The sequence below is a fragment of the Ascaphus truei genome, chromosome 2, assembly GCF_040206685.1.
Source record: "Ascaphus truei isolate aAscTru1 chromosome 2, aAscTru1.hap1, whole genome shotgun sequence".
In the NCBI taxonomy this organism is placed as follows: Eukaryota; Metazoa; Chordata; class Amphibia; order Anura; family Ascaphidae; genus Ascaphus; species Ascaphus truei.
This window is the reverse complement of record NC_134484.1, coordinates 488,493,878-488,518,276: the sequence shown is the minus strand read 5'-3', so window position 1 is coordinate 488,518,276 and position 24,399 is coordinate 488,493,878. Positions and strand designations below refer to the sequence as shown.

The following is a 24,399-nucleotide window of genomic DNA, read 5'->3' as shown; positions in this document are numbered from 1 at the left end:
TAGTTACGCTTATGTAAAAAGGAAGTTCACTAAGTGGTAGATCGCATAACCTAATAAGAAGGGTCACAACCCCCCCTCTCCCCCCCTCCCCCAGAGGGTCTTCATGGTAGCAATATGTAGATGTTGATAATTGGTTTTGCCCCACTAAGGCTAACATGAAGCTCATGAAGTTGTAGACCACATAACCAAATAAGAAGGGTCGCAACCCCCCCCCCTCCTCCCAGCTCAACTGCACGGAGAGGGTGTCGGACCTCCTACCCTGGATGTGCCCCGCGATTGGCACTCCGGACGAACCTCCAGGGGACTTACTCCCCAACTCCCTGACACAAAGGTGCCAGGGAGAACAACAATTGGGCTCTCCGAAAGCCCACCTCTTTCTTTCCCTATGTGTGTGGCCTACGCCCCCCCCCACCCGGTCCTTCCCATCCCCCTCCCACCCCACCCCTCTCTCGCTCCCCACAGCACCCTGCTCCATAGATCAGCCAATAAGCCTACCAACCCCTCCCAAAACAAAAAAACAATCCTCCCCCGTCATGGGAATAATATGGGACCCAGGCCCCCTGGGAAAAACATGCCCCCATAATGTCGTCAATTAAAATTATCTCCCTCAATGTTAAGGGCCTCAACTCAGTCAGGAAACGTAAGCTAGCATTACAAGAACTCAAAAAAACCAAGAGCGATATAGTCTGTATACAAGAGACTCACTTTAATTCCAATGACCCTCCTAACACATTTAAACAAGCCTTCCCTCAGGCCTTCTACGCCTTGTCCCCCGTAAAGAAAAGGGGAGTAGCCATTCTAATTAAAAATAACGTTCCATTTGTTCCCACCAATATATCCCGAGATCCAGAGGGACGTTACCTACTCCTACAAGGATCCCTCTCGGGAAACCCCCTTTCCATATTAAATATCTACGCACCCAACGAAAACCAAGCACTATTTCTTCAGGGCCTTTTGGAACCCCTGGACCAAACTGTGCTCACCTCGCTGTTGGTAGTCGGGGACTTTAATATGGTTCTATCGCCAGAGCAGGACAAATCCTCCTTGCCTTCTGCCCAAAACACATCCCAGAACCAGCAAAAGGCAAAAAGGTTCAGGGAAATCCTGCAGAATTTTTCCCTTACGGATATTTGGAGGGCTCAGCACGTGGGCCAGAGGGACTACACGTTCTTCTCAGCCCCTCATCAGTCTTACTCGCGGATCGATTGCTTACTAGGTTCCATGAATGTTCTCCAGGCGTCCTCCCAGTCCAATATAGGGCCAATAACATGGTCGGACCATGCCCTGGTCGATTTGACCCTCTCTCTCCCTTTTGTAAAGAACACTTTCTACAATTGGAAATTGAATGATTCCCTACTTAACGACCCGCAAATTGTAGATACAATTCGGCACAAATTAACCTCATTTTTTGCATCAAATAAAGGGTCAGTTTCCGCAGCGTCAACGCTGTGGGAAGCCCACAAGGCAACAATCAGAGGCGATCTAATCTCATTGGCATCTTATAAGACAAAATCGAAACTAAAAGCACAAAAGGCGCTGACTGACAAAATAATTTCCCTCGAACAACAACACAAAAAGACCCCCTCCAAAAAAACACTCAGAACGCTTGACAAAGCAAGAACTGAGCTTAAACACTCCCAACTAGAAGAAGTGGAGAGAGCGCTCAGATGGACCAACCAGAGGTTCTATGATAGAGGTAATAAGGCCGACAAACTACTAGCATCAAAACTACGAGGCATAAAAGCAAGAGCCCAAATCACACGAATCCGTACTAAGGAGGGCCGCACTACATATATAGACAATGAAATTGCCCAAGAATTCGCAAATTACTACACAGAGCTCTATAACCTCCACCCTCACAACCAAGCCCCAGCAGAGGTGGATTCGGCCTCACGATTCCTAGAGAAGTGCAAGCTCCCCTCTCTTACCGACGAGGAACTCAATTCCCTGAACGCTACAATCACCCAGGAAGAACTGGCGCAAGCCATAAGCACCCTTAAGATTGCCAAAACTCCTGGCCCCGACGGCTTCTCAAACGCCTATTAGAAAAAATTTAAATTGTCTCTCTCCCAATATCTTCTAGATATGTTCAACTCCTTTCTAGAAGGAGCCCCAATCCCAGGCAAAATTTCGGCTGCCAATTTAGCTATCATTCATAAGGAAGGAAGGGACCCGCTGTACTGCGGTAACTACAGACCAATCTCCCTGCTCAATACAGATCTGAAACTCTATAGCAAGATCCTCGCAAACAGGTTAAACCCTATTCTCCCCCAACTAATTCATATAGACCAAGTGGGTTTTGTGTCAGGAAGACAGGCCTCTGACAACACCCGCAAAATTATCAACATCATTGACCACGTGCATCTCAATAAGCTCCAGGCCATGATTCTGAGCCTAGACGCCGAAAAGGCCTTTGACCGTATCAAATGGTCCTTCCTTGACCGAACGATGATCAAATTCGGCTTCTCAGGGCCTTTCCTAGAGGGGGTTCGGGCACTATACCAGAACCCCACTGCGTATCTAAAGCTGCCAGGAGGACAATCCAGCCCGATTCACATACGAAACGGAACCAGACAGGGTTGCCCCCTATCTCCACTGCTTTTCGCACTCTCAATAGAACCACTGGCGGCACAAGTCAGAGCGAACCCAGATATCTCAGGCATAACCATAGCCGACAAAGACTATAAAATATCCCTTTTCGCGGACGACGTCATTCTGACCTTAGCTAACCCTCATATCTCCCTTCCCAATCTACAAAAGCTGCTCGATCAGTTTAGCCTAGCTTCAGACTACAAAATAAATATGGACAAATCTGAAGCACTAAATATATCCCTCCCCGAGCCCACATGGAAACTCCTCCAAGCGAACCACAAATATAAATGGAATTCCTCACACATAAAATACCTAGGAATAAAAATTACTAGAATGTATTCCTCGCTATATAAAACTAACTATCCTCCCCTTTTTAGCCAGATCAAGAAAGACCTAGAAGCTTGGAATACATACCAGATCTCCTGGTTTGGCAGAATTGTCTCCGCTAAAATGAATATTCTTCCCCGACTCCTGTACTACTTCCAGACCCTCCCAGTTCCAATCCCTTTAGCTGACCTTAGGAATATACAGACCCAAATTATACGCTTTATTTGGAAACAACGAAAACCAAGAGTCCCGCGGTCGGTACTCATGGCTGCAAGATCAAGAGGTGGACTGGGAGTGCCTGATGTGATCAGGTACTACCACGCAGCCCAGCTTAGACAGGCGGTAGTGTGGAACTGCCCCCCGGACTCCGCCTGCTGGCTGGAAATAGAGACCAGTCATGTAGCCCCTGTCCCTCTCCCAGTATTGCTCTGGTCCCTGGACCGCAAGGAAAAACTCCCCCAGAGGCTTAGACTGGGGGCGATGAAATGCACGTGGTCTACTTGGTCCAAAAACAGAGGGAAATACGGCCTAACTTCACCCCCCTCTCAACTCACCCCCATACTTGGGAACCCTGCCTTCCCTCCGGGGTGCTCCCAAGTTCAGATCGGTCAATTTCAAGACCTAGACATTAGCATGGTTGCGGATCTGCTAAAGGATGATGAAGCTCTATCCTTCCAGGAGCTCAAAATCAAACTATCAGCCCCCCACCTCCCCATATTCACATTTCTACAAATAAGGCATTTCCTTGGAGCTCTATCCCCGACCTCAAAATTCCCCCCCCTGACCAAATTTGAGTCCCTCTGTCGAGTGAGAGAATACTGGAAAGGACTAATCACAGCAATCTATAGCATATTGGAGACTTCCCTTCCTACACCCACTCATGCTTATATGCAAAAAATGGTGCACAGATCTCGGCATACCGCTAGACCTCGAGGACTGGGAGGACATCTGGGACGCAGCCCCTAAAACCTCAATTTGCTCGGTTACAAAAGAAAATATATACAAAATACTATTTCAATGGTACCTGACCCCGAGTAGACTGAGCCAGATCTTCCCCGGCGCAACAGATTTGTGCTGGAGAGGATGTGGACAAAAGGATGACATGCCTCACATATGGTGGACATGTCCTGAGATTCAGCGGTTCTGGACCAGAGTTCAAGGGCTGCTGGATGAAACCTTGGGCCTGGAGGTGCCCCTGGACCCTCTGACATACGTGTTGGGTAAACCAATAGTGGATCTCCCAGCCCCCGCGGCCAGGCTGACATCCGCCATACTTACGGCGGCAAGATGCTCGGTGGCGGCGGCCTGGAAGCAACTAAAAGCACCCTCAAGAAGGACTGTGGTCAACAGAATAAATGTAGTAATGAATATGGAAAAGCTGACAGCCATGTTAAAACAGAAATTGCCACAATTCTATAATACCTGGGAGCCCTGGACTGGTTCCGGAATCCTAGCCCCCGGCTAAGTCCCAACGCCAAAGAGACTACACGCTAGGGAGGCGAAAGGAGAGAGAGAGGGGTTAACCTGCCCCCCCCCCTTCTTCCCCCTCTCCTGTCGTTCCCATGTATCACCCCCCCCCCTCAGTCTCCCCCCCTGCTTTCCGTACCAAAAAATCAACAAAAGACTTTTATGGAGACAATACGCCCAACTCACAATCTAAGAGCCATTATCCCAGGACTGTTATGTATCACATTGATTGTACCCTCTGTATGTAATTTCTGTATGCATCTCCAATAAAGGAAAAAAAGATAAAAAAAATAAATAAAAAGCTGTGTGTGCTGTGCACGCGCATAGTAAGTGAAACTTCTTTGACTTTTGTCACAGAAATTGTATTTGTATTGGTGATGTTTTAATTAAAAATCAAAATACAATTTCATTGACAAAACGCAAATACATTTGACTTATAATGCGCGTGCTCGGCACACATCCCCTGTATTAGCTATTTGCACTGAGTGTGAATATGTGTGTCATTGTGTGTGTATGTCAGTAAGTGTGTGTGTGTGTATGTGTGTCAGTCAGTGTGTGTGTGTTGTGTGTGTATGTTTGTCAGTCAGTGTATGTGTAAGTCAGTCTGTGTAAGTGAGTCAGTGCGTGTGTGTGTGTATGTATGTGTGTCAGTCAGTGCGTGTGTGTGTGTGTCAGTCAGTGTGTGTCAGTCAGTGTGTGTATGTGTGTCAGTCAGTGTGTGTATGTGAGTCAGTGTGTGTATCTGAGTCAGTGTGTGAGTCTGTGTGGGGGTCTGTGTGTTGGTCAGTCAGTGTGTGTGTGGGGGACAGTCAGTGTGTGTGTGGGGGTCAGTGTGTGTGTGGGGTCCTGTGTGGGGGTCAGTCAGTGTTTGTGGGGGTCAGTCAGTGTGTGGGGGTCAGTCAGTGTGTGTGGGGGTCAGTGTGTGTGTGTGTGTGTGTGTGTGTGTGTGTGTGTGTGTGTGTGTGTGTGTGTGTGTGTGTGTGTGTGTGTGTGTGTGTGTGTGTGTATGTGAGTCAGTGTGTGTATGTGAGTCTGTGTGTGTATGTGAGTCTGTGTGTGAATGTGAGTCTGTGTGGGGGTCAGTCAGTGTGTGTGGGGGTCAGCCAGTGTGTGTGTGTGGGGGTGTGTGTGGGGGTCAGCCAGTGTGTGTGGTGGTCAGTCACTGTGTGTGTGGGGGTCTGTCAGTGTGTGTGGGGGTCTGTGTGGGGGTCAGTCAGTGTGTGTGTGGGGGTCTGTGTGGGGGTCAGTCAGTGTGGTTGTGGGGGTCTGTGTGGGGGTCCGTCAGTGTGTGTGTGGGGGTCAGTCAGTGTGTGTGTGTGTGTGTGTGTGTGTGTGTGTGTGTGTGTGTGTGTGTGTATGTGAGTCTGTGTGTGTATGTGAGTCTGTGTGTGTATGTGAGTCTGTGTGTGTATGTGAGTCTGTGTGTGAATGTGAGTCTGTGTGTGAATGTGAGTCTGTGGGGGTCAGTCAGTGTGTGTGGGGGTCTGTGTGGGGGTCAGTCAGTGTGTGTGTGTGGGGGGGGGGGTGTGGGGGTCAGTCAGTGTGTGTGTGGGGGTGTGTGTGGGTCAGCCAGTGTGTGTGTGTGGGGGTGTGTGTGGGGGTCAGCCAGTGTGTGTGTGGGGGTCAGTCACTGTGTGTGTGGGGGTCTGTCAGTGTGTGTGGGGGTCTGTGTGGGGGTCAGTCAGTGTGTGTGTGTGTGTGGGGGTCAGTCAGTGTTGTTGTGGGGGTCTGTGTGGGGGTCCGTCAGTGTGCGTGTCGGGGTCCGTCAGTGTGTGTGTGTGGGGGTCAGTAAGTGTGTGTGTGTGGGGGTCAGTAAGTGTGTGTGTGTGGGGGTCAGTCAGTGTGTGTGTGGGGGTCAGTCAGTGTGTGTGTGGGGGTCAGTCAGTGTGGGGGTCTGTGGGGGGGTCAGTGTGTGTGGGGGGGTCAGTCAGTGTGTGTGGGGGTCAGTGTGTGTGTGGGGGTCTGTGTGGGTGTCAGTCAGTGTGTGTGTGGGGGTCAGTCAGTGTGTGTGGGGGGGGTCTGTGTGGGGGTCAGTCAGTGTGTGTGGGGGTCAGTCAAGGTCTCTGTGGGGGTCAGTCAGTGTGTGTGTGGGGGCCAGTCAGTGTGTGTGTGTCCAGCTGCAGCCAGGGGCGGGGTGTAAAATTGCACACCACTTCTCCCCCTCCCCTTCTGCAAATTCTGCGCGTCCCCCCCCTCCTTCACAAATTCTGCGCATCCCCCGTCCCCCCCTCCTTCACAAATTCTGCGCACCCCCCCCCCTCCTTCACAAGTTCTGCGCACCCCCCCCCTTCACAAATTCTGCGCAACCCCTCCCCCCCCCCGCGGGGTACATGCGCCCGGCACGGGCGAGATCACCCTTTCTTCCAGGAGCTGGCGCCGAGCCCCTGTGCCGCACGTGTGTTGCGCCGTATGTCACTGCTTCCTGCGGGCGCAGGGGGCCCGCGAACGCGTGTGGGGGGAACGACGCCGCTTCTCGCCGTCGCAACATGTGACAGGTGACGTGTGAGCGGAGCGGCGTCCATTACGTGACGTCACTTCCGTTTCACATTTCGCCCCACATCTATCCAGTTTTATCCCATCAGAGGTGCCACTAAAGAAGTTTCACTTCAAAAAGTCCCCTAGGAGGGATGAAACATCGTGTTTATGGGCTGAAATAAATTGTTTTTTCTTATAAAATCCGAAGTTGCCCTGGATCTCTCTTCTTCTGCTTTCTATTCTTGAGACTTATGAATGGTTTGCACCTTGTGGTGAACCCTCTGTATTTGATCTCGTGAAGTCTTCTCTTTATGGTAGACTTGGATAATGTATGCCTAGCTCCTGGAGAGTGTTCTTCACTTGGCTGGATGTTGTGAAGGGGTTTTTCTTTACCATGGAAAGGATCCTACGATCATCCACCACTGTTGTCTTCCGTGGACATTCTGGCCTTTTTGTGTTGCAGAGCTCGCCAGTGCGTTCTTTTTTTTTTTTTCTCAGAATGTACCAAACTGGTAATTTGGCCACTCCTAATGTTCCTGCTATCTCTCTGATGTTTCACTTGCATTGAGAGCTCCTCTGACCGCATGTTGTGGGTTCACAGCAACAGCTTCCAAATGTGAATGCCACACCTGGAATCAACTCCAGACCTTTTACCTGCTTAATTGATGATGAAATAACGAAGGAATAGCCCACACCTGTCCATGAAACAGCTTTTGAATCAATTGTCCAATTACTTTTGTTCCCTTGAAAAAGAGGGGCCTACATATTAAAGAAATGTAATTCCTAAACCCTTCCTCCAATTTGGATGTGAATACCCTCAAATTAAAGCTCATATACAGGCATACCCCACATTAACGTACGGAATGGGACCGGAGCATGTATGTAAAGCGAAAAAGTACTTAAAGTGAAGCACTACCTTTTCCCACTTATCGATGCATGTACTGTACGGCAATCATCATATACGTGCATAACTGATGTAAATAACGCATGTGTAACAGGCTCTATAGTCTCCCCGCTTGCGCACAGCTTCGGTACAGGTAGGGAGCCGGTATTGCTGTTCAGGAAGTGCTGACAGGCGCATGCGCGAGCTGCCATTTGCCTATTGGGCGATATGTCCTTACTCGCGAGTGTACTTAAAGTGAGTGTACTTAAAGCGGGGTATGCCTGTACTGGACTTTAAGCCCATATTCATTATTTAACTGTAACTTGAATTTATTTTCGTACACAGCCGAAATAATAAAACTTGTATCAGTGTCCAATTATTTCCGGACCTACTGTAACTGTATATTCCCTTTATCAAGATTCAAATTGTTCTTTGCCTTGGTAGTTGAATTTACATTTATTATCTGTTTATTATTACATGATTATATTATTTGGTGTTACAGTTAATTTAATTGAAATAATTTTATTCTCCACATCTTATCCATTTTTAAATTTGATGCTTTTTCATTTAATTTTTATTGTCCTTATGAGTCTATTTAAGTTTATTGTTATTGTATTCTTTATTGTGTCCTTTTGCTGGATTTCTCCCCCACAGTTATACTACCTTCTTTCCGTGGTTACATTTTCCCCGGACTGTGTTGTTCCCATGGGACTTTTTTACCTTTGAGACAGGTAGGCAGTGTTTCCGGCGGGGAGTGCCTATAACGTGACACTCTCTAGACTCAGGAAACCACTCTTTGATAAAGCGCCCATGGCGAGAAACGCGTTGGAGGTTTCTCTTTTAACTTAGGCTGTGTCTCAATAACTCTCTTAATTTTTCTGCTTTTGCCTCCAGTTCTTCTTTTCTGCAGTGCTCCTTTTTTTCTTTGTTTTGAATGTGAGAGGAGAAGGAAAGAGAGGAGTCAAATATTACACCAAGGCCGCGTGCTTGGGAAATTATATGAATTGTATTTGTGACTGACAAAATATTACACAAAATGAAGCAGTTTAGTTTGTGGGTCTTATGACAAAAGATTACATGGGCAGTGTAGTCGCTGCATCACTTAGATTGTAAGCTCTCCAGGGCAGGGATTTCCGTTCCTATTGTCTGATTTTGTTTGTTGCACTTATTGCATTATAATTCCCTGTACTGTATTGTTTCTACAGTAAAGCGCTGAGTACACTGCGGGCCTTATATAAATAAAGACATACATACATGGGCATCTACAGTATCTTTACACTATAGGTTGCTGTCTGGTTTAGTTGATATTATTAACGCACTAATATGATAGACCAGGCGTTCCTTAACTTTACTTCTCATGGACATTTTCAATGTTAATTATTTGGAGGATGTACATGTATCCTTAAATAATGAATACAGTAATAAATACAAGTTATATATGTATCAATGATTTCACTGTGAGAGCTGCTACAAATACATTTCAGGCCTTCGGGAACCACCACAGTCATTAGGGGTCACTGGATGTCCATGTGCCAAAATGTGCCACAATTTTAAAACCCTGGGTGAAGAGAATATTTTGTTAACTAAGTATCGGTGAAATAAATTCTTCAGTGTTTTGGATTTGTAATTTGCGTTCAGTAATTTGATTTACAGATTGAAAACATTTGTTCTGTATTTTTTGTTTACTTCTGTCAGAGATCGGCCTGAATGAGGAACAGAACTTGAGCTCTGATACATCCAGAAGCTGTCTGACTACTCGCAGCCCAGAAGTGCCAAAAAACAATGATTCCTGCCACATTTTGGACACATACAAGGAACCAGTGCCACATGGTGGTGAACTTACAGAACTTGTACAGCACACAGCGGAGACGGACTCTAAATATGGGTCCAGCAAAAGGTATGCGAGAGATTTAAGAAGAAGCCACGGTGCTCAGCCTTTTCTCTGTTGTCAGTGTGGCAAAAGCTTCCCACTGGACAGGGACCTGCTCACACACCTTTGTATCCCCGCTAGAGAGCAAACCTTTACATGTACAGATGGTGGTAGCAGTTTGTCACTGAAGGGGAAACTTCTTCCACACCAGATGATTCAGACAGCAGTGACTCATTTTACTTGTACAGTGTGTGGGAAACAGTTAAGTACCAAGAGGACCCTACGCAAACATGAGCAGACTCATACAGGGGAGAAACCATTCACATGTACAGAGTGTGGGAAACAATTCAGTATTAAGAGCAGCCTCCTCAGACACCAAATGACTCATACAGGAGAGAAACCATTCACATGTACAGAGTGTAGTAAAAACTTTTCTCAGAAGACAGACCTCCTCAACCATGAGCGGTTTCATACAGGGGAGAAACCATTCACATGTACAGAGTGTGGGAAACAATTTAGTATTAAGAGCCGTCTCCTAAAACATGAGCAGACTCATACAGGGGATAAACCATTCACATGTACAGAGTGTGGGAAACAATTCACATTTAAGAGCAGTCTCCTCATACACCAGATGGCTCATACAGGAGAAAAACCATTCACATGTGCAGAGTGTAGTAAAAGCTTTTCTACAAAGGCGGGGCTCCTCAACCATGAGCGCATTCATACAGGGGAGAAACCATTCACATGTACAGAGTGTGGGAAACAATTCAGTATTAAGAAATACCTCCTCAGTCACCAGATGACTCATACAGGGGAGAAACCATTCACATGTACAGAGTGTAGTAAAAGCTTTTCTACAAAGGCGGGGCTCCTCAACCATAAGCACATTCATACAGGGGAGAAACCATTCACATGTACAGAGTGTGGGGAACAATTCAGTATTAAGAAATACCTCCTCAGTCACCAGATGACTCATACAGGGGAGAAACCATTCACATGTGCAGAGTGTAGTAAAAGCTTTTCTCAGAAGACAGATCTCTGCAACCATGAGCGGATTCATACAGGGGAGAAACCATTCACATGTACAGAGTGTGGGAAACAATTCGCATTTAAGAGCTGTCTCCTCATACACCAAATGACTCATACAGGGGAGAAACCATTCACATGTACAGAGTGTAGTAAAAGCTTTTCTACAAAGGCGGGGCTCCTCAACCATGAGCGCATTCATACAGGTGAGAAACCATTCACATGTACAGAGTGTGGGAAACAATTCAGTATTAAGAAATACCTCCTCAGTCACCAGATGACTCATACAGGGGAGAAACCATTCACATGTGCAGAGTGTAGTAAAAGCTTTTCTCAGAAGACAGATCTCCGCAACCATGAGCGGATTCATACAGGGGAGAAACCATTCACATGTACAGAGTGTGAGAAACAATTTAGTATTAAGAGCCGTCTCCTAAAACATGAGCAGACTCATACAGGGGAGAAACCATTCACATGTACAGAGTGTGGGAAACAATTCAGTGTTAAGAGCAGCCTCCTCAGACACCAGATGACTCATACAGGAGAGAAACCATTCACATGTACAGAGTGTAGTAAAAACTTTTCTCAGAAGAGAGATCTCCTCAACCATGAGCGGAATCATACAGGGGAGAAACCATTCACATGTACAGAGTGTGGGAAACAATTCAGTATTAAGAAAAACCTCTTCAGACACCAGATGACTCATAGAGGAGAGAAACTATTCACATGTACAGAGTGTGGGAAACAATTCACATTTAAGAGCTGTCTCCTCATACACCAGATGACTCATACAGGGGAGAAACCATTCACATGTACAGAGTGTGGGAAACAATTTAGTATTAAGAGCCGTCTCCTAAAACATGAGCAGACTCATACAGGGGAGAAACCATTCACATGTACAGAGTGTGGGAAACAATTCATATTTAAGAGCAGTCTTCTCAGACACCAGATGACTCATACAGGAGAAAAACCAATCACATGTACAGAGTGTGGGAAACAATTCAGTACTAAGAGAAAACTCCTCAGACACGAGAGGATTCATACAGGAGAGAAATGATTCACATCTACAGAGTGTGGGAAACCATTCTGTATTAACCCTTTCCGGTCCAATGTCGGAATATATCCGACAAAATATTTTGCCACTTGCGATCCAATGTTGGATCGGGAGGAGGAGGGAGCAAGATGTGGAGCGAGGCGCCGGCTGCAGCACAAGTCCCCTGCATTCTCCTTCTCTCAGCAACCGCCCCTGATCCCTCCCCCAGCCCTGCACCGATCACCCCCGTCCCACCCAGCCCTGCACCGATCATCCCTCCCACCCAGCCCTGCACCGATCATCCCTCCCACCCAGCCCTGCACCGATCACCCCCCCCCCCTCAGCCCTGCACCGATCACCCTCAGCCCTGCACCGCCCCGCACCAATCCCCACAGGCAGACAAAGCAGCTTACATCGGAGGCAGGAGGGGGGCTGTGCGTGTGTGGTGTGTGCGTGTGTGTGACGGGAGATGCGCTTAATAACACATTTATATTTCGTGGGTCCTGATTGATCAGAACAGGTTGAGCAAAATAAACTGAGATTTATTCCCTTGATAGGCAAACACACGACAACTGCAGAATAAACTTAATAATTACACTCACGGTTAGAGAAACAGAGGATAATGTCCAGAAAGATGCAAAGCACCAGAAGATTGTCCTTTAAAATGTAGTCCATTTGCAAATTGCCGAATAAATAGCCAGTCCAATCCTTCTGTGAATGTGCAAAGTCTTTTCTGGTTCTCTGGGATTTGCTGGATCCCCAAGGCTAACGAAATCCTGAAGCAGGGCAAGTTTCCTTGTTGCGATGTTTTTAACCCCTTGCATTCTGGAATCGTAGCCGCTGTACTCAGGTCTTATCCGCTTGAAGAAATCAGGTAACAGCAACAAGACAGGAATAACACAGGAATGAGGGGTACAGGCCTTTTTAAGGACAAGGGCCTGTGAAGTGTTACATTAGCCTCATCCCATTGGCAAGGAATTATCTTCCTCCTATCAGAACCTGCCAGGTCACATGGGCAAATCCTACAGCCAGCTCAGGTAACTCTGAGCATGCTCAGTAAGCAGCTTGGTAGCACTGCTAAGTAAAAAGGGGCCACTCATTTCTGGGGATGCAATGTCTGGAGTTTGGTCCCAAGGTGTGAAATATCTAGGACGAGTATCAGGACCTGCTACTCAGAAACATCCTGATTAAGTGACACTTTATGAATCTGGGGTCTTTTGATATGCAACTTCCAGAGAGACTTACAGCTGTGGGCCTAGCAGGCTAGCTTTGAAGCTTGCATAGGCAAGTAACCCAGCTCATAGGTGTCAACACATTTGGTTCTGGTATGCAAAACAAAGGCAGGCAGAAAAAAACAGCATCCTGCCGGTACATATTAACTGCACCAGAAGGGCACTTCATCAAAAATATATGTTTCCCTTATGACAAAGTTATATTTTTAATATGTGTGTACTTGGGGGATTACACTAAGGCGGCACCCCAAAAATCAGGGTGCTGGCTCACTCTGTTCCTAAATTAGCAGTCTTAAAATGCTAAAAGGGAACAGCATATAAAATTAACCCCTTCATCCCCAATACGAAATAGGGGAACCAGCCGAGCCCACTGCCTTTATTAATGCGCTGATTACCCCCATTTTCGCCACAGTGTGTGTGCTGTGAGTCCCCTGCATTCCGCTTCTCCCAGCACTGACATCGGAGGTGGGGGGGAGGGAAGGGGTGGCTGACTGTGTGTCTCAGCAGCCGCACTGATCCCTCCTCCTCCCCCGCCCCCCCCAGCCCTGCACCGATCCGCCCCACACACACAGCCCCACACCTATCCCCACAGGCAGACAAAGCAGCTGACATCGGAGGTAGGGGGGGGGGGGGGCTGTGCGTGTGTGGTGTGTGCTGTGAGTCCCCTGCATTCCCCTTCTCCCAGCACTGACATCGGAGGTGGGGGGGAGGGGGCTGGCTGTGTGTGTGCTGTGAGTCCCCTTCTCCCAGCAGCCGCACTGATTCCTCCTCTCCTCCTCCTCCTCCGCAGAAACCTGGAACCCACAAGTCCGGTTCTGTTCAACCTAGAGGGCTCAGATTCGGTCACCATGTAGTCCTAGTTGCGGCAGGATTGCATGGCAAATTGCGACCCTCTCGTGGCAACAGAACGGAGTCAGGGTAATGGTGAAGTTTAGGTTTCTGCCATTGACTTGCATGGCAGAAAAAAAGCCACTTTGGTAATGTGCTTTTAAACTGTATTTTGGCACCTACAGTTCCGGGGGTCGTGGAAGGCTGATATTTTGCCACTATGGCAAGGGTCCTTGCGCATGAGGACCAGGCAAATTTCAACCCGCTCAGACCCACAGAACTGATTATTTTAAATTATATTTATATACAGTATTAATATATTTATATTTTAAAGATATTAAAGAATGTACTGTATTGAATTTAAAACATGTGACTGTAAACCATACTGACTGACAAATGTTTTCACACACTGATGAAATACTGTATCAGTTTACTCTCAATTCTCACAGTGCTGTGCACATCAGATTTACATTTCAAATTCGAGAGGGGATTTTCCAAAGTGTTACCGTTGACAGAGCAAGCCTCTAAGGGTTGGGGGGGGGGAATGGTGTGATTAGACGCAGACGCACTGAGTGTTTGTGGGTCGGCTATGGGCGGATTAAGAACACAATGGCAATATGCAGTAGATTAACGAGCCAGTGGAGAAGTGGGGGTTGGTAGGATAGGGTGACTCAGCCGATTGACGCTTGGCTAGGGAGGGATCAAAAACACAATGACAACAGTAACTGCAGAAAAAGAGCAAAGCTTTGTTGTGTGTTTTTTTACGCACGGTTTTCAAGGTTGCCCTGAAAACCTGCCCTGTTTGCTGCCCTCTAGGACTCTACTGGTGCAATCTCAACCCGCTCAGACCCACAGAACGGATTAGTTTAAAGATATTAAAGAATGTACTGTATTGTATTTAAAACATGTGACTGTAAACCATACTTACTGACAAATGTTTGCACTTTAAATGTTTCTACATTGTACAGTAGTTGTAAATAAATTTTTTGTACCGACTACACCAATAAAAGAACATGTTGATTTGTGTCACAGTACATTGTGTCTTACTGCACTGCTTTTTACTGCCAGACCGCAAAGCCGCAAGCTCGGCAACATTGTAAAAAAAGCGTAATGATCGCGCAATTGGCGTGGGAACTAGGGCAATTGGCGTGGGAACTTCTGTTCTAGGGCACCTAGAAATAAAATTCCTTTTGCCCCTAGATGTTAGGTACCCCCTCACTTGACCCCAAGAGGGTCCGACCAGTAATGGCGGCGAGAAAGGGTCACGCCGGCGAAGAGAGTCCTATCATTGAGCGTAATGGCGGAGAAAGCTTTGAACCGACTAAGTAAGAATGAGCAGAAACCTGGAACCCACAAGTCCGGTTCTGTTCAACCTAGAGGGCTCAGATTCGGTCACCATGTAGTCCTAGTTGCGGCAGGATTGCATGGCAAATTGTGACCCTCTCGTGGCAACAGAACGGAGTCAAGGTAATGGTGAAGTTTAGGTTTCTGCCATTGACTTGCATGGCAGAAAAAAAGCCACTTTGGTAATGTGCTTTTAAACTGTATTTTGGCACCTACAGTTCCGGGGTTCGTGGAAGGCTGATATTTTGCCACTATGGCAAGGGTCCTTCCGCATGAGGACCAGGCAAATTTCAACCCGCTCAGACCCACAGAACGGATTATTTTAAATTATATTCGCGCAATTGGCGTGGGAACTACGTGGGGCCTCGGTCAAGTTCACGGCCAATTGACGTGGGAACTTCTGTTCTAGGGCACCTAGGAATAAAATTCTTTCTGCCCCAAGATCTTAGGAACCTGGCACTGTATACTGTAGAAGACACATAATGTAAATGATACTGTACATGTAGAATAAATGCATAGTTTTATTTTTTCGGGTTTATTACAAAGTAAACTGTACGGCAGGAAAACATCAGCATACAGTACAATATTATCCATCGAATTCCCCCCATTAGCCGTTTTCTTTTCTGAGGAAAAACAAAAAGAAAAGTTTTAATGTACAGTAATGGTCAGCCCCCTAAAGAAGTATCCAGCCAGCCCCACCAATAATTATCTCCTGTTCATATGCGCATGCGCCTAGCGTTCCACCAATAGTACTGTATGTGCAGTACAGTACAGTAGAAGCCGCTCAGCCAATGATATTGCTTACAGGAGAATCGCTTGACTTTGGAATCGCGCCGATATTTATACAGTATTGTCAAAATAAAAAAAAACAGAAAATAATACGCAACAATACTCACCATAGTATTTCCCATTCAGCTGGTGCCGGCGCCGGTCCACTGCCAGTCCAGTGTTCTTGATCATCCACGTCGATAGTTTGCAGCGGGACTAGTCCACCTGTAGTCAGCTGGTGAGGCTGGAAATCGCTTAGGTAAATGCAAGCTTCATCAAAACTGTACGTGAAGGGGCGTGGCCAAGGCACCAGGCAGGATAGACGTGTGTCAGGAGAGCTCCGTCCTAAAGGCCCCCAAATAAAGATAATAAAGACAGAAAAAGTACCTGAGCTATCCTTGAAAAGCTATATTCAGCAGGGGGAAAACTCCATCTAGATAAATCAGGTCTGATCACAGTACTATTGAGGGGAGATCAAAGCCTATGCCCACGGAACCGGCAGCCCCCCAAAAGGCTGACACAGCCCACAAAATGGCACCTGAATGCTGAGTCCCAGGGCAAGTTGCACCGAGGTGAGCCGGAGGGGGAGAAAACAACGCGGAGCACTGCCGCCAGAGTAACGAGAGCTGCCCGATTCGGTGTCTGTGGGGAAGCAGCGGCGGGAGGATTGCAGGGTGAGCGAGCGGGACCCGAAGAGAGCCGCCATCTTGTCCTGGCCGTGCCGAGCGCGACGGGGGAGCTAAGGCTGAGAAGGGGATTCCGGAGGCGGGGAGAGGCTTTACCGGGGGAGCGGAGCCCTCGGCCGCGGAGGTGAGTGCCACACGACCGCATAGCTCCAGCAGCCGCAACACATAGCCCCAGGCAAGCTATGGTGAGGAGACGGAGTGCCACCTAAGATGGCCGCCGGGCTCGCACGAGGGAGCTAAACCACAGCCGCCTGATCTGCACCCCCGGGGAAACCGGATCAGGGCCCATCGAGAGTGACAGTGAGCTGGGGATACCCCCCTCCCTTCCCGTGGAGTCGGGCGCCGAGCGGCCTGTAGCATCGGGGGTCCCCGGGCAGAGAGAGGGGATGGCCATCTTGCGTCCAGAGGCAGGTTTTGACTACTGAAAGCTGCTGTCGGGGGACCAGGGAAGGGGAGAGGGGACCTACCCCCTGCTTACCTGTACTCCCCCCGTGCCCCCCCGCCTGCCTGTGCCTCTGAGGTGAAGACGGAGCTACTGCAGGGAGTGGAGCCGCCTGCTCCCTGCGTTCCAGACTGCGTGTCAGCAAAATCCAAGATGGCCGCCGCAGGTCTGATTTAAAGGTACAGACCCCCACAGAACAATAAATAAATAAATAAACTGAATTTAAAAAAAAAAAAAAAGCAGCCTCACAAAGCCAAGGGACTGTTGATTGTCTGGGGATATCCAACATCTTCACGAAAAGTGACAGATAAAGAAACAAAAGATAATAACTAAATCTCATCTGCACTGCTACAGATGGCGGGGCCCGTCCCTGAGCACCCTACGCAAGAGAGAATTACCAAAATAAGAGTAACTAACACTAATATGTTTCTCGGAGGTGCGCACGTGGTGCAGTCCACAATGACCACCTGAAGCAGGTTCCATGAGGCGGCAGGCATACCAAAGCATCTAATAAAACAAAAGAAGTAGGAAACGCATAGATTGGAGGCGTTGGATATAGTACGCCCCAGAATGGCTCCGAAAAAAACAACTCCGCAAGACTTCTTCAAGACAAAAGAGAAAAGTAAAGCGGGCAGGTTAGACAGCAGAGCGCCATCTCCCACTCAGTCAGACACTGAACATGAACCTGAGGTATGTGAACAAACATCAACCAAAAAAGAAACACTGCAAGTCTATAATGGTATTGAAGAGATCAAAGTTACTTTGCGGAGCAAAATTAAGCCCCTTATTCAGGAGTTTATGCTGGTCAATGGTTAATGTCGTGTTCTTATTTGTCACCTAGTCTCTTTTCATCCCAAAGTGTGGAAAAAATTAGGAACATACCCAAAGGTTTCTTCCTATGTGGACGGTGTAATGTGTGCCAGTACGCTAGACCAATCAAGGTTATCGACTGCCTTAAACCAAAGGTTCAAAAATCCATATACACTTTTATCAACTGTAATAGCAGTCACGTAGTCTATCTGATTAGATGCGGATGCAGCAAGACCTATATTGGCCGTACAATTAGAGCTTTAAAAACTAGAATACAGGAACATGTACGGCTAATTAAGAAAAAGGACTTGTTGCATCCGGTCTCTCGGCATTTCTCCTCCTGTCGACAAGGTGGCCTACAAGGCTTCACCTTTATGGGACTTGAACATGTCCCTAGTCTGACAAGAGGCGGCAACAGACTCAAGATATTGAACCAAAAAGAGATGTCTTGGATTTTTTGCATGGACAGCCTCCATCCACAAGGTCTTAATGTGGATTGGGAGTTGTCCCATTTTTTGTAGACTGCTAGTTCTATGTTTTACAGCTAATTGTTTGCTGAACAGATTTATATGTATATACATATGTATTATTCACCTCTCCTGCTATACTTATATTGGTGTATTGTTCATTCCCTGTTTGAGATACCTAAGGCTTATTAATGTATACATTACTATGGCACTAGGCTATCTAATAAATCCGGTACTTATGCTGTTTTTTGGCTTTCATGCTTCTAACTAGGCCTTGCCAAAATCCCTTGGGTGGCCTGCTGCCGTTATACAAAATAGAATGCAATAAGGTTAGCATCGTATGCTTTACATTTTAATTATCTGCTGCCCGAATTTTTACTTATTATTAACGTGATATTCTATATTTTCTCTGTGTGGCTGCTCCTATTTTTAGACATTTAGATTTGTTACATGTCTTAAACATGTTTTTAATTATATACACATTAGGTGAATTAAGTACATCCAGCTCTCTATGATAATCATTTAGAAGTTTACCCATCTCTTGCAAGCAAAATGGTCACTCTAATATGCTTAATACTATTAGATGATGCATCACCTATTAATGTGTATTTATATGTATATATTTTGTGTAAGATTAAATGTTTTGTCTTGTCTTGTTCTCCAGATATCAGTTTGCTTTGGCAGCCAGAGGATAGACCCCATCTATTACCTACTACCCATGCAGTCTTAGTCTTTTACAATGTATCCAGTAACTATATGGTTAAAATTCCCCTCCATTAGGTCTGGTGGGCAGTTCCCTCCAGATTTACATAATTATCTAGTGGCCTGTAATTTACCGGCCAGGGGCGGGGATTTCTAATTGATTACGTGGGTGTTTATGGGTATTTAGGGAACATCCCTGGCTGCAGTATAGCACTCTTTGAAAAAGTCTCTTAGACGAAACGCGTCAGAGAATTGTCCTGTTTTATTATGGCTATGTTGCCACATTAAAGTTTTTGCACGCTGCTACTGCCGCCAGCCTGTCATTTTATTTGCTGTGCTCCAAGCCCCCCTCCTTCCCCTCCTAGCTAAGACAATGGCTGCCCGAAAGGGGGAGAGAAAAATGCTAACAGAGGGACTTAAAGAGTTTGACTTAAGAGATGCATGGAGGGAGATGAATCCGCAGAAAAGGGACTTCTCTTTCTATTCATCCCCCCACAAAGTATACACAAGGATCGACTACATATTTGTAGATTCCTTACTGATCCCAAAAATTACAAAGGCCACAATACACCCTATTACTTGGTCAGATCATGGTCCAGTCGAAGTGCACATTGACGACATACACAAGAAACCAAGTAAAGGGACATGGAGACTAAATGTGTCTCTATTAAAGATGCCAGAACTCATAGTTGAGATCAGTGACGAGGCCTCCAACTACTTCCAAATAAACGAAGGTAGCGTGAACTCACCCTATATCCTTTGGGAGGCCCATAAGGCTGTGGTGAGAGGAAAACTTATCAGTGTCGCAACGCATAGAAAGAGGGAGAGACAGAAACAAACAGCAAGCCTGCAAGAAAAGATAAAGACCCTAGAGGAGGCACATAAAGTAAACCACAGTATAGCCATGGAGACTGAATTGCGGGACCTCAGAGGGAAATTAAATTTACTACTTACTGATAAAGCTGAAAAGGCCATAGCATGGACAAAACAAAAATTTTACGAGAAGGCCAATAAGGCTGACACAATGCTGGCCACAAGATTGAGGAAGGATAGAATGCAATCTAGAATACATAGCATTAGAAGAAAAGATGGGGTGTGCACAACAAACCCACAGACAATAGCTAATGAATTCACCACATATTACAAAGAGCTATACAATGGAGATAAAGTAGATAAAGGGAGCACCACCAAGAAAAAACAGAGAGCATTTCTCAGAAAAATGAATTTGCCTAAACTCACAGAACAGGATATAACAACACTATCCAAGCCAATTACGTCGACAGAGGTATTAGAAACAATAAAGGGGTTGAAGAACTCCAAGGCCCCGGGACCAGATGGTCTATCCAATATTTACTATAAAAAATTAGCCCACATATTAGTCCCCCAATTACTAAAGATATTTAACAAAGCTCTTGAGGGAGAGCAGTTTCCTCAAACGATGCTGGAATCAAAAATAATATTAATACATAAAGAGGGAAAAGACCCCACCCAATGCAAAAGCTACAGGCCGATATCCTTGATCAATAACGATCTCAAAATATTTTCCAAAATATTAGCCACAAGATTGAATACGTATCTTCCGCAACTGATAGACGCAGATCAGGCAGGATTCATACGAGGTCGTCAGGCCGTGGATAATACACGAAGAACAATTGACTTAATCCAGATAGCCAAACACAATAAAACGCCTTCGATGCTACTATCTTTAGACGCCGAAAAGGCTTTTGATCGCATTGATTGGGGATATATGTTTGAGACACTTCGAGCATTTGGGATTAAAGGCAAATTTATGAATGCTGTTACATCACTATATGGAGAACCCACAGCTAAAGTATCCTATATTAATATGCAGGCTGAGAAAATCCACATAAGAAATGGCACAAGACAAGGCTGCCCCGTCACCCCTATTGTTCGCATTGGCGATAGAACCGTTAGCAGCCCAAATCAGGGCGAACGCAGATATCGGGGGGATTAAGGTCAAACAAAAAGAATACAAACTGGCATTGTTCGCCGATGACATATTGTTAACCATTTCAAAACCCTTCACCTCACTCCCAAACTTATTTAGTAACCTGTCAGAGTTCCAGAAACTATCGGGGTTTAAAATAAACAACGAAAAATCCGAAGCCCTAAATATAAACCTCCCTCAGGAACAACTAAAGCTAATAAAAATAAACTTTGATTTCGCGTGGAAGACACAGGCCATAAAGTACTTGGGAATATGGTTGACTAACACACCCAACACTATATATGAGACCAACTACCCAGCACTGATAAAAACGCTGAAAAAAGAACTAGAAGAATGGTCCAGATACCATATATCATGGTTGGGTAGAATAAATGCCATCAAAATGAACTTATTGCCAAGAATATTCTACCTTTTCCACACACTTCCAGTACCGGTCAGAACCAGGGACATGCATGAGCTGCAGAAAGCTATCACAAAATTCATATGGAATAACAAAAAAGCGAGAATAAAGCTGGCCACATTATATAATTCCAAACAGTCAGGAGGGCTAGCTTTGCCACACTTGTGGCAATATTATCAAGCGGCGCATGTAAGCCAGCTGGTTCACTGGCATGCACATAAACAGAAGAAAAAGTGGGTGGAAATTGAGTCCGATGTGATATCTGGGTCATCCATAGAAATGATACTGTGGTTAACAAAAAAAGAAAGACCAGCCCTGAGGGTGCCCCTGGAATCTATCACACACTCGCTAGCCATGTGGGATTCATTGAAACTTAAGCATGGGCTATCCACCTACAAATCTCAGATGACACCACTATTTGACAATATTAGCTTTATCCCGGGCACGGAACCAACAGCGTTTAAAGACTGGAGCAAGGCAGATATCATAAGGGTAAAAGACCTATGGGCAAATAATGCTATTAAGACGTTTGGGGTAGTAAAGAGAGACTATGGCCTCCCTGACTCGGCCTTTTTTAGGTATCTTCAACTGAGGGATCACATACAGAGGACAGGTCCGTATAGCGACTTCACAACATTTGAGGATTTGTGCCTCATGGGGGAGGACAGAAAGGGTCTAATCTCTAAAGTATACAGCATACTTGCAGAAGATAAACAGGAATTGGAGATAAAGCACAAATTGAGGACGAGGTGGGAAGAAGAGCTGGGAGAACTAGATCAAGAGCAGTGGGATACCATATTCGAAGGAATAGCAAAGAGCTCCACATGTGTACTAATAAAAGAAAACGCATACAAAATGCTCCACCAATGGTACTACACCCCACTACGAGTGTCCAAATTTTTCAGAAACATGTCTCCACTGTGTACACGGGGGTGTGGCCAGCAGGGATCGTTTATACATATGTGGTGGACGTGCCCAAAGGTAACAAAGCTATAGAGGGCCACACATGATATGGCGCAGACAATCCTTGGGTATGACTTCCCCCTAGACCCCTGGAAAGTACTGCTATGCAGACCTATTGAAAACATGGAAAAAACTGACGACAAACTCCTGACACACATATATACAGCTGCCAGATGCAAAATAGCCAAAGCCTGGAAACAGGAACAGCAGCCGGCCATACACGTTGTAAAAGCGAGATTATGGAGGATCTGTCTTATGGAAAAACTGACGGGGATACAAAACGACACAGTACAGAAATACATAGACGTCTGGGAACCGTGGAGAACCTATATAGGAAATAGATATCTCTCGAGGGCTGCCCTCCAGTCCTGAAAATCAAAAAATAGGTGAGGTACAAACACACTAGTTAGGGAAATTCAAAAATAAATAAATAACAATAATAACAAGTGCTTCACTATTGAGATAACCCTGGTGTGATAGGAATCGTAACTGTATAAAACGCAGAGGTGAGCCTGGAGGGTGTCCAGTATCCAGTTTCGGATACTCTACAAATGCATGGAGGTTAAGCTGGTATGATATACCAACAAGTGAAATGAATATTCTAAAAGCAATGACATTTCCTTTTTTTTTTTTTTTTTCTCTCCCCCTTTTAAGTCTTTTAAGTTAATTTTCTGTATTCACTACTTTAAACACTGTAATAACAGTGATGTCATTATTGTCTCCCCGTTGAATGTGTTATTCACATGATACAACTGTATGTGATTCACAACTAACATGTTCCCCTTTTTGTGTTCTGTATCCCACTCCCCACTTTTCTTAACAAACAAAAAAAAACAAATAAAGCATACGTTTATAATAAAAAAAAACTGTACGTGAAATCCGGCTCAGCCTCAGGCTCAGGATCAGGGTTGTCACTGACGGCGGGACCGTCATTGGAAGCCGGTGCTTGTGCGTTGCTTGGCAGCGACTGTCGCTTCTTAGTTGGTTTTAACACGACCCTTCGCCTTTTGCCGCCTTCATGATCATAGATACCGGAAAAACCCGGTGATACACACCAATACCCTCCAACAAATTGTGGCTCAAGACGATAAAAACAGGGATCGCTACATAACCTTTTCCTGATTGCATGCTTCCACAAATGAGGAGTTGGCGAAAATTTGTAAAAGTCATAATTTTCGATAAAATACTGATACATTTGAACAACTGTTGCCATCTTCTCCTCTGTTGCATTAATCGCGGCCCATATTAAATACGCGTAACTTCTGTCGGGTTTTTGGAAAGCGGGCTGCAATTGAACACTCATGGCGGGCGGTCTCAGGGGAATACTGTAAGCGAAACTGGTCTTTGTATTTCTTTAATATGAAAAGCCTAAATTGATACATTTTTGCAACCTCTTCCTTCAGTCTCAAGGCCAAGGCCAAGTTACAATAGCACACTGTGGTACAGTATCTTTTTGAAACGAAACACCTGCAAGCCCACACATTACTGAAGCGCATGCGCATTACAATTCATGCATTTCTGCCATCTGGCGGACACGCGAAACATTGCAGCCTATTAAATCCAAACCATTATCAATAAACGCATCAACCGCGTATCAGCCGGGCATGACCCGTGGCTGGGAACGCAAGATGAACTCGGCATGCGCCAGGTGAACAGCGTCACATTCCGGGAACAAGCCAGGTAAAAACCGGTGATTTGTTAGAATAAAAACTGCCGCAGCAGTATATGTATATGTATATGCAGTGTTCGACAAACCTATACATTTGCTCGCCCCGGGCGAGTGGATTTAACCCCCGGGCGAGTAAATATTGGCCCAAGCAGCACACGTTTGGTACTAGGTGGCGAGTAGATTTTTTTGTGTGGCGAGTAGATTTTTTGGTGATTTGTCAACCACTGTGTATATGTATATGTATAGCATAATACTGAGTTAAGTTATGGTGAGTAAAAAAAGTGACAAAAACCCTCCACAGGAAAGCAAATATGCAAATACAACTGTATGCTCATCTGCATGTCTTCGGCAGGTCTGCAACCTCACCTTTCACCATTATCACCCAGCATACAGCACTTCGACTGCAGCAAGGGATTCTGGGAAATGACATGCAAATGAGCACTCAG

The 24,399-nt window shown here is 45.9% G+C and overlaps 2 protein-coding genes across 4 annotated transcripts in view; both read left to right on the top strand.

Moving 5' to 3' along the window:
- The window catches only part of LOC142488430 (uncharacterized), a 55,499-nt gene extending 40,735 nt beyond the window's left edge, over positions 1-14,764 (top strand). For all 3 annotated transcript variants that reach the window (XM_075588933.1, XM_075588931.1, XM_075588932.1), the window contains one exon: positions 9,440-14,764. In XM_075588933.1, coding sequence (XP_075445048.1) covers positions 9,440-11,697 — 2,258 coding nt within the window. In that variant the 3' untranslated portion in view covers positions 11,698-14,764. The remainder of the gene's footprint in view (positions 1-9,439) is intronic.
- LOC142488445 (uncharacterized) overlaps positions 1-24,399 on the top strand; it is a 507,675-nt gene that overhangs the window by 50,149 nt on the left and 433,127 nt on the right. The gene's annotated exons all lie outside the window — the stretch shown is intronic.